The 10965-nt window shown below is 48.4% G+C and overlaps 1 protein-coding gene across 1 annotated transcript; it reads left to right on the forward strand.

Moving 5' to 3' along the window:
• The first annotated feature begins 46 nt into the window (after nucleotides 1–46).
• LOC108536709 (uncharacterized) lies at nucleotides 47–6700 on the forward strand. The gene is made up of 2 exons (XM_017883712.1): nucleotides 47–4865; nucleotides 5124–6700. Exons 1-2 carry the CDS (start codon nucleotides 4510–4512, stop codon nucleotides 5209–5211), a joined length of 444 nt encoding a protein of 147 aa, XP_017739201.1. The 5' UTR covers nucleotides 47–4509; the 3' UTR covers nucleotides 5212–6700.
• The last annotated feature ends 4265 nt before the right edge of the window (nucleotides 6701–10965 follow it).

Raw genomic sequence — 10965 nt, forward strand, 5'->3', positions numbered from 1 at the left:
TTCCTTCCTTCCTTCCTTCCTCCTTTCCTTCCTCAGGAGAAAGGCCTCTCTCTCCGTGTTCACAGCGGACCTTGATTTAAATGTCCATACAATTAAGGCACGCGGTGAATGCCAAGAATGGGGCTGGCTGAGCACCGTGGGTCGGCAAGGGCCCGCCAAGGAAGGAGCGACCGACCGAACCAGGCGCCCTCCGCAGACCTCAGCGCAGCGGCTGCGGGCGCGAGGGGAGGGGTCTCGAGCTCCCTCCGGCTGCCTGTCCCGCACCGGAGCCCGTGGGGTGGGGAGGTGTGCAGCCTGTGACAGACAGGGGCTTAGAGATGCAAACAGACTCAGGGAGAGAAACAGAAGCTGGTTCTGTGACAGAAGCAGATCTGTGCAGCACAGATGCGGTTTGCGTGGGGAGGGGGTCGCTTGGGAGCGCATTGCGGAGTGCTTGTGTGTGCAGATTTTTCTCTGGGCTCAGGACTCATTGTATGTGGGTCGACACTTTCCTCCGTGACTGTGTTTTTGTTCTGAGCTGAGTTTTTTGATTTGCCCTTAAAAAAATAATAATTTGGCATCCAGAGACTGGCAGACTGCCTCAGGGCCTGGACTGCGGATATATTGTGTTCTGCTTGAGGTTTGGGGAGGAGGGCAGGCGGTTGGAAGGGAGAGGGGGAGCTGTTTGTCACCCTTTGCTGTAGAGCTGAGAGCACCTGACAAGCTTAAGGAAGTCGCTAGGCTATGTGGACAAGAAGGAGCCAGTTCCCAGCGGGTTCACAAGCTCCATCGGAGCTGAAAGCCTGGCCATGGCTCTAAGGAGCACCTCACGCCCTCCCTGTAGCTGTTATTGCAGTTTCAGGCAGAGATCCAGGAGCTGCAGAGGAAGGGAGAGGCACAATAACCTACATGGACCCAAGGGAGACGTGTTCCTTTAAAAATGTGAACAGAAGGAAAACAGAATGTGTGCAAGTGGGGGTCTGAGGAAAGACTGTTTTGAAAGAGGCTGTCAGGGAATGGAAAGGGTTAAGTTTTTCATCCTGAAGAACCTGCTTCCCAAATCAGGCCTTCCTCCCATCACTAGACCCTGAGCAGCAGCTGGTCCTAGAGACCCCCCTCATACTGCGCTGCCACAATCTCATCCCATTTCCAGCTCTGTATTAACCACCAAGCTGCAGCGGATGGGGCAAGACCTAAGCTCATTAATTTCCAGGTGGAGGAAATGGAGGAGGGGCAGGTCCCTGCAGTAGAGGGAGGAGCAGAGAAAGGAGGCCAAGAGCTGGATCCTTCTGCCCAGGAAGCCTGCTGCATCCCTTCCCCCGAGCATGGCAGAGGCCTGGCTTTGCAAGGCCAAGGCCATAAGGGATGTTTAGGAGATTAATTTGATTCCTGACACAGTAATCAAGGCCTAAGAGTCTCCACTGAAGCTTACTGAGGACTTCTTTCCTCTCCAAAGCCTCAGTCTAGCCTGCTAAATAAATTAGTATTCAGTGATGCCTTGGATCAGGGCCCCTCCCTGGCCTCAGTTCCCCCAAATATTTATTGAGTACCTACTATGTGCAATCCTTGTGTAATTTTTACCTCTTAGGCTCTTCATTTGCCCTCCTAAGGCAGTGTTTAGAGTCAAGCAGAGGTTAAGTGTGTAGCACCCCACCTAGATACTCCCAGAACCTTCTCTGGGTCTGCAGAATGTGGCACAACCTGCTTGCCCCTGCAGAGAGAAAGCTGCAGTGCACATCTTGCAGACTGCAGGTGCTGGGCTGCCTCTGGAGACCCAGGAGGCAAGCTTGGCTGCAGGACAGAAAGGGAAAACAGCTTCTCTCACCCCCGAGCCTTAACAAGCCCTGTCTATTTGCCATTGCCTTCAAAATATACCTCCCCTGAAACTAGTAGCTTTCTGAGTTCTGGTGTCCCCTTCGCCCTTTCTGGACAGGTTTGGGAAGAAGAAAGCAGTCAGTGCTGGGCCTTATTGGGGTGTAAAGCCCCTTGCTCTGCCCCCTCTGTTCACTGTGAAGGCTGCTGGATGCTTCCTTTAGGCATGGTTTAAGCCTCTGATTACTAAACCCCTTGCCCCACAAATGTCCACATTGACGAGCCTCTTTTTGGTAATTGCTTCCCCGTAATTCCTTCAGAGGTTGCTGTACCCTTCGCGGATGTGCCCTCCGGTAAAATCTCCGGATGCCTTCCCACGTAATGCCCCTTTCAGATGCTTTAAGCTGAGAGCTTAAACCGCAGGTACCATGGCTGACGCCAGCTAGGTTTCTGCTGTGGATAATCTATGATGGGAGGGGCATATTTTTTACTTCATTACTTATGTAAACTCTTGTTCCAGAAAGCTTTAATGTGTGTGGGAGTATTCTGGGTCTACTAGGTCTGTGTGCAAGGGTGTGGGCATTTGCCTGTGTCCACTGGGTGGGTCTCATTACAAAATGTATGTTTATGTAGGGCTTTAATGGTCGAAAATGGCAAAGAGACCAATGGACCGCTTGGTCCTGTGTATAATTGCCAGGCTCCTTCTGTGCTCGAATAAGATGTCCAAGTGAAGGTCAGCCTTCTGTATTTGGGGCCTATTGATGCCACCAGTAATTTTACAAGAAACCTGGATATTTCTCCCTTTTGAGGGCATTTAACTCTTTAACATCTTCTCTCTTATTACCTATTTGAGCCCCTCTAGCTACAGTCTATGGCTTAAATGAAAGGGGAATTATATGGTTAAGAAAAAGTAGGACAAGGTTGAGGCAGTTTGCTGACTGAATATGTGAAGAAGGCCCTGATAGGCTCATATGCCGCCATCACAGTCCTCAACGTGACGCAAGCTCATACGGTTCTTCAGGTAACTCTACCAGATACTTCCAGATTTAGAAATGTATCAAAGGAAAAATTGGTGATATTCTTCTTTCCCCCGCCAGAAACAGCCCAGATCTCCGCTTAAGCGGAAAAGAGATTGACCTTCTAACAGAGGCAAAGGTAAACTCCTGTAAGTTACTTCTGTTACCAAAGGGAGGGGGGCAGCTTTTGTGAATGTTTGAGGAGCTTTTGCCAGAGAGATATTTGGAGGAGGGGTGTGCCCATATGCACACATACATTTTCCCACATAACCATAGCCAATGCTAGCATTTAGAGGAAGGCATTTAGCCACCAAAAGTCCATCTACCTATGCTGCTTCCACAGGGAAAACGTTTTCTCTTTCCTCCTCTTGAACTTACATAATACCCTCCTCCCATTCCAATCTTAGAATGGAGTCTTTTGGGGGCAGCTGCAAAGCATTCTCCCTAGGACAGATGGAGCCTCCCTTTCCTCATCTACTCTGTGGGTGGTTTCAGGGCCCATGAGTCAACATGAGGAGTTGTGCTGGTGGTATGTGTGTTGGAGGCTGGGCTGGCTGATTCACAGTGATGAGGATGTCAATAATAACAATAATGAGAATGATGGTACCCAATAAAGACTTTTTTCCCCAAATCCCATCTACAATTCTTTCATTGGGTGTTTTGCCAAGTCTTTCTCAATATCATTTCAGCTTTTTTAAAAGAAAATGTATTCAATACTTAATTGCATCACAAATGTAGACATATAAGAAAAAAGGACTTCAAACGGAATTTATGGGAGGCAATGTGTGTGGCTTTTTGCCTTATAGAGCTGTGTAGAAGGCCTGGAATGATCTTCCTGCAACAAATTTAGATGGCCTCAAAAAAAAAAAAAAAAAAGAAAAAAGAAAAGAAAAAAAAATCAGGCCTTATTGAGGGCAAGGAATGTTCCAGGTCAGAAATAAAAGTGTCAGCAACTCTCAATAGGTTCATCTTTTTATTTCCTATCCTTCTCCCTTTTGTCTTAAAAAAGACCTGAGGGACTGGGTCAGGGGCCCGGAACCCAGAAAACAAACTTCCAGAATCACTAAGAGCTTTCTCTCTCAAAATTACACTGGGAGGGTTCTTTTGAAATTCAAATCCAACCTATTTGTTGCTTAAGCACACACAAAATACTGAGACCTGGGGTCCAGGAGGCAATACTTTGGCTGCAAGTGCATATTGCAACTTCGTGTGATGTTCCCAGGGCGGTTCTGCGTCGAGTTGCGGCTCCACGACTGTAGGCGCGGGCCCCATTTCGGCCCCTGCCGGCCCGGAACGCGCCCCGAGGCATTCTCATCTCTTTCTCTTGGAATGCACCAGAGACTCCTCCATGGAGCAAGGAGAAGATGAGCAGGCGCTGGTTTCCCTTTTCTTTTTTGCTTCCATTTCCCAGTCTTGATTTTTTTTTTTCTTTCTTTCTCTTTCTCTCCTGAATCATGCAGACCTGGAACTCCTGAGATTCGGGTCCTCCTGCAGTTCCCAAAGCTTTGGACCCATCCGAGGTGTGGGTAGACGCGGGTTAGTCTCAGGTTCTTTCTAGGACAAGCCCCAAGCCCAAGTTCTAAGTCGAGGGGGAGGCGAAGAGGTCAGGGCGCCCCCAGCTCGGGGCGACAAACGCCAGGGACTGTCCCCGGAGAGGTCATTTTTCCATTTTCCATGCACATTGATTTCACTCTAGCGCCAGATGGACACTCGACGGTCAACGTTAGAGATTATTACGGAGTCGGGGGCAGGAAGAGGGACGAATCGAGGCGAGGGTACATCCTCAGCTTCCAAGGGTGGCCGAGCCAGACCGAAGGCCTGGGCGGGAGGTCACGTCCTCCCCTGGCCACCCGCAGCGCTCCCCAGCCGCAGGCCTGGGCCTAGACGCCGCATCCTCACGGCCGTGCAGCCGGTCAGCCTGTGCGCCCGGCGCCTGCAGTCCTGCTTCCCTCGTCCTCCTCCGGGCCTCTCTCCGATCCACTTCAGTACCTGCGGCCTTGAGGACCCCACTCTGCACCCCGGAAAGCCTCAGAACTTGCAAGAAAGAGGGGCTGGCAGGTGCAGCCTGGGAAGGGGTACAGACAAGGGGGAGGTTGGGAGAGGACCCGCCGCGAAAGCGCTTGGGGGTTTGGAGTTTTGTTTGCTGAGGCCGTCTCAGTGCATCCTCCTGAACTCCCCATTAGGACGCCCCGCCCATACCTCCAGCCTCCTCTCCTGGATAGCCCCAGTGACCCTGCCAGGGAGCGGGCATTTTCCCTGAGGACCCAGCGACGTGTCCTCGCCATCCCCAAACACCCTCCTTCCCTTCCCCCGCAGCCCTCTCCACAGAAGCCAAAACCACAACAAAAATCTTCAACCTGCAAGGAAAAAGACGCATTCCTCCTTCGGCCTTAGTCAGCGTTAGTTCCAGATCCCACGCCGGAGGGGACGGAGCCGCTAGAAGTCGGTTGGAAGGAAGGCGCAGAAGGCTCTTTCTGTCTTCATGAATCTCCTTGCAAATGCAACTGCTGCTGCCATTAGGACGGGGTCTCTGTTTTCAAAAGAACTAAATTCCTTCCGTTTCCTCATCTGTTGGGTCCATCAGCGTGCAGTGAGTGATACCAGGCTCCTTTGGGTCAACAGGCCGTGCACCGAAACAACTTTCGGAGCCCTGGCCTCAAGGTCATGGGCCGGGTGGTGCCTGACTGAGGCTGTGCCACTTCCGACATGCAGGAAGGTGCCCTGAGCTGCACAGGGGGCTTCTGTCAGCCCCCTCCCACTCTACACAGATTGATGCGGCAATATTTATTCCCATTTAATTGAGACACTGGTTTAATTTCAGATTGCTTCGGCTTAAGGCCCAATGGGGTTTTCTGCAGCTCTTTTCCCCAGTGCCTCTACAGAAATTAATTGCTGTTAATATCCAATTTTGGCTTTATTATTCGTTAGCCAATTATGTATCCCATAGCCCAGGCCCCTTGCTGCTTTCAGTCTCTGCTGGAATCAGCTCACACTATGCCCCGCTTCTGCTTTTCTGCTTTCCCCTCTATTCAGACTCTCTCCTCCCAAGATGATTTACCGGCCAGTCAGGCATTTTGCTTGTGTCCCAGTGCTAGCTGAGCTGGGGGAGGTGTCTTTAGGACGTTTTCCCCCTTTTGAGGGAAATGTCTTCTTTGCAGTGGAAATAACTAATTTCCATTTAACAAAGAATCTAAGCTTCTCCACTGTCTTCACTATCTCAAGGCTTGCTTTCTCTGGAGCCATTTTTGGAGAGCAGTTTTGCATCAAAAGCAAGCAAGGTGCCCCAGCCTCAGGGCTCTCCTCCCCACCTCCCTAGGAGTCCCTCTGAGACTGTGTTAAAGCCACCACATATACATAATACCATCGATTCAAACAGTGTGCTTGGAGGATGTCATTTCACATTTCAAGGAGGGAAACTTGAAAAAAGCAATTTGGGAAAAGCACTATTTTCAGAGATGAGGAGGGCAGCTCTCCCTTCCTCCCCCGCAGAGGCCCTGGAAACCATTCCAGCCTTGCACTGCACAACCCTGCTCGATGGAGCTGATGCAACTGGGGGCAAGAGCCTTTAAAAAGTGTTATTTTGCCTTGGTTTTTTGTGCCTTGAGTTCAATGATAGAGAGAGGCAAACACTTCCCATCACTGATGCTCTGGAAACAGAAACATACAAGTGAGAATCCTAAGGACAGCAGAGGCCCTTCTTTGTCTGCTTCCTGTCCTTCCCCCATTTGGAAAGAATGCCTCCCGTGCCTTCATGTGCCTTCACACTTATCTCTAGCAGTTCTGTAACAACCTGCGCAGTGTCGGCATCAGAACCGAGTGCAGAGAAAACAAAAAGTCCAAGCCGCTGGCTTGGACTGCGGCCCCTACAGATGAAGCCCAAGGTGGGAGGTTTTCTTCTCTGCCTGGAAATCCTATAGTCAGATTTGTCGTAGGGGGGAGGTGGGTGGTGACTGTGGTGGAGGGCTGGGACATTGTTAAGAAGGTGCCTTACGCAGAAGGCTCAATAAATACCACCCAAATTGGATGTAATTAAATTAGCAGCAGCTGTCCTGCTTTTCCTGTCGAAAAGCTACAATTAGGCATGAAGGCCTCTTGGGCAAAGGCTAGATAGAGTGGCATCCCGGAAAGGAGGGGCTAACAGTGTTTTTGGTTCATCTTCTATCCTCAGCCCCTGCCTAGCTTGTCCAGATGTGTGGAGTTTTCTTTTCTTTTCTTTCTTTTCTTTCCTTTGTGTTTGTTTGTTGTTTTTGAGATGGAGTCTGACTGTGTCGCCAGGCTGGAGTGCAGTGGCTTGATCCCGGCTCACTGCAGCCTCCGTCTCCCGGGTTCAAGAGATTCTTCTGCCTCAGCCTCCTGAGGAGCTGGGATTACAGGCATGCATCATCATGCCTGGCTATTTTTTTGTATTTTTAGTAGAGACAGGGTTTCACCACATTGGCCAGGTGAATTGGTAATATTCCAAAAATGTGACCAAAGGACTGCCTATGGCCTCAAATCCCAACCTCAGGTGACCCACCCGCCCTGGCCTCCCACAGTGCTGGAATTATGGGCATGAGCCACCGCACCCAGCTGAGTTTTATTTTCAAAATAGTCCAAGCATAGTAAAGAAGCCCACATACTGTGCCCAGTCCCAGAGAGAATTTCTGGGAAAATAAGAGGAAAAAAAACCCTCTTTTTTAGAACCCTTCTACCGTCCTTTGAGAGCACTTTAACTTTCAAAGATCCTCATATTCAAATCTCTCTTGTCACCACTCCAATTCACATCTCAACCAAGGGCTTTCCCACCGCGGTATGCCCTCTAAACAAAACTAATAACAACAACAACAACAACTATAATAATCAACTTCTATTTCCTTCTCCTCTCCTTCCCCCAGCCCCTTGAATATATCTCTATTCTCAATGTTCAAGAGGTATTAGGAGAAAGACAGTGAGGTTAAACCATTTCATACTAACATGTGAGTCACTTCAACAAGTCTTTTAACTTCCCCAGAGATATTTAACATTTTAGAAGAGGTGTTGGCTGGGCACGGTGGTTCATGACTATAATCCCAGCATTTTGGGAGGTCAAGAAGGGAAGATGACTTGAGCCCAGGAGTTTGAGGCCAGCCTGGGCAACGTGGCAAGACTCTATCTCTACAAAAAAATCAAAAAATTAACCGGGAGTGATGGGGCACAATCCCAGCTACAGTCCCAGCTACTCAGGAGGCTCAGTGTGGGAGGATTGCTGGAGCCGCAGAGGATGAGGCTGCAGTGAGCTATGTTCATGCCACTGCACTCTGACCTGGGAGACAAGAGTGAGACCCTGTCTCAAAAATAAAAAAGAAAATAGAAAAAAAAGAAGAAAGAAAGTGAGAGAAAGAAAGAGAAAGAAGAAAGAGAGAGAGAGAGAAAGGAAGAAAGAAAAAGAAAAAGTAAAATAAAGGAAGAAAGGAAAAGAAAGAAAGAAAGAAAGAAAAAGAAAGAAAGAAAAGAAAAGAAAAGAAAGAGGAAGGAAGGAAAGGAAGGAAGGAAGGAAGGAAGGAAAAGAGAGAGGCACTTACCTACAAAGTCTAATTGTAGGAGTTTCTTGTAAAGGCACCCAAAAGCAGTAAGGCAGAATCACATCAGCACCTCCACTTTCTGCTTGAGGATAACATCTGCTTGAGGATAACATTGTTCCTTCCTTCCAGACACACCAGTGCTCAGCCTTCCAAACATAACGTAACAGGAAAACACATGTAAAAAACCCTAATGAATCCTCATGGCTTACTCTGTCCTCTGCCTCCTCTATTAGCACCAATTGGTAGGAGCACCCCAAGCTTTTGGCAGGGACATCTGTGATGTTGGTACCTGTGATATCAGTCTAGGTCAAGGCTACTGCATCTTTTGCAAATTTGAAGCCAGCCCTTTCAATAATCATGAATTCTGATTTTGCTATTTCCATGATTTTTTTTTTTCTTTTTTTTAGACAGAATCTCACCCTGTCACCCAGGCTGGAATGATGCAGTGGTGGGATCTCGGCTCACGGCAAGCTCTGCCTCCCAGGTTCAAGTAATTCTTCTGCCTCAGCCTCCCAAGCAGTTGTGATAACAGGTGCATGCCACCATGCCTGGCTAATTTTTGTATTTTTCAGTAGAGATGGGGTTTTGCCATGTTGGCCAGGCTGGTCTCGAACTCCTGACCTCAAATGATTCACCCGCCTCAACCTCCCAAAGTGCTGCGATTGCAGGCATGAGCTACTGTGCTTGGCTTCCATGAATTATATTTAACTAATTATTTGATTAAATACCAGACTATCTGACACAGTAAGCCTGCTTCACCCTGCTAACCCAAGGTAGACACAAAGTGGCTCCACGCAAAGCTGGAACTTGGGACTGGGCACTTCCCTGGGCTGGGTTTTGGTCACTCTCCTATCCTCAGCCAGCTCCTTCCCCCACTTAACCAGAACTCTCTCATGTCCTTGCAGCTCCGGCTCTCCAAGCACCCTGTCCCATGTCCCATTCTCAGGGCATGTAAGCTTCCCGCAATGACAAAGCCGGCACCCAGGAGCAAGTTCTCATGGGGTGAGAAGCAGACGTGTTAGGACTTTCAGGGAGAGTGAGAGCCTTCCCAGACTCCTGCCAGCCTCTTAGAAAACTTTGCCTTTGAAAATGTCAACTGTCTCTCCCTTCTTTCCAGCCTTCTACTCCTACCTCAGCATCTTGCCGCCTTCATGTGGACAGTAAATCAACAGCAACAGCATAGCCTGAGGGTTGGTAGCCTTGCCTCTTTCTTCCTTCCTTCCTTCCTTTCTTTCTTTTCTTTCTTTCTTTCTTTCTTTCTTTCTTTCTTTCTTTCTTTCTTTCTTTCTTTCTTTTTTTTTTCTTTTTGATGGAGTCTCGCTCTGTCACCCAGGCTAGAGTACAGTGGTGTGATCTTGGTTCACTGCAACCTCTGCCTCCCAGATTCAAGCAATTCTCCTGCCTCAGCCTCCTGAGTAGCTGGGATTATAGGCATGCACCACCATGCTTGGCTAATTTTGTATTTTAGTAGAGATGGGGTTTCACCATGTTGGCCAGGCTGGTCTCGAACCCCTGACCTCAGGTGATCTGCCCCACTCAGCCTTCCAAAGTGCTGAGATTACAGGCATGAGACACTAAACCTGTCCTATCTGATTCCCGAATCACTCCTTGCACTATTGACCAAAACCTATCCAAGGAAGCATGTGGAGGCAGCTGGGAAAATTATTTAATGTGATCCCAGGGCCTCTCAGAAGCCTAGACAGACTTGGTGCCTTCCTTTTTTCTTTCTGAGGCTTCCAGTACATTCAGGAGTGCCAAATCGGAGCTATAAAAATTGCTGTATGTATAGCAACTTCCAAAAATATTACCAAAAGGATTGCCTATGAGAGCCTTTGAGACCGTGTGATTCCATGAAAAGGCCCTGTAAGTTAAGGCCTCAGCCCCCAGAGAAAGCGAAGCCCGCTATGACCGCCAGCTCTGGTATCATATTACCTCTGCTTGGTCCACGGCGCTACCACCAGGCTGTGTAACTGTGCGTAGGTTGTTAAACCTCTCTGAGCATCCTCTGTAATAAGGTGATATAATGATGGTATCTACCTCAAAGGGTTGTCAGGAGGAAATGAGATAATGCACGTTAAAATATTCAGCACATCACATAGCACTGTTCAATAGAAATATAATGCAAGCCATATGTGGTGTTTAAAATTTTCTAGTAGCCACACGTTTAAAAGTAAAAAAGAAACGTGACATTAATTTTAATCATATATTTTATTTAACCCAATACGTATAACCAAAAATGGCATGATGGTGCACACCTGTGGTCCCAGCAACTCAGGAGGCTGAGGGGGAAGGATCACTTGAGCCCAGGAGTTTGAAATTGCAGTGAGCTATGATCACACCATTGCACTCCAGCGTGGGTGACAGAGCAAGACCCCGCCTCAAAAACTATATACATATTAATGAGAAATTTAACATTCTTTTATTCATACTAAAACTTCAAAATCTGGTGTGTGTTTTATACTTCCAATGCGTCTCAATTCAGATGCTAAATTTTAACCAGAAATACTTGCTTCTTGGGCAGGCGCGGTGGCTCAAGCCTGTAATCCCAGCATTTTGGGAGGCCAAGATGGGCGGAACGAGGTCAGGAGATTGGGACCATCCTGGCTAACATGGTGAAA

This window comes from Rhinopithecus bieti, unplaced genomic scaffold (genome assembly GCF_001698545.2).
Source record: "Rhinopithecus bieti isolate Rb0 unplaced genomic scaffold, ASM169854v2 scaffold_13857, whole genome shotgun sequence".
Lineage (NCBI taxonomy): Eukaryota > Metazoa > Chordata > Mammalia > Primates > Cercopithecidae > Rhinopithecus > Rhinopithecus bieti.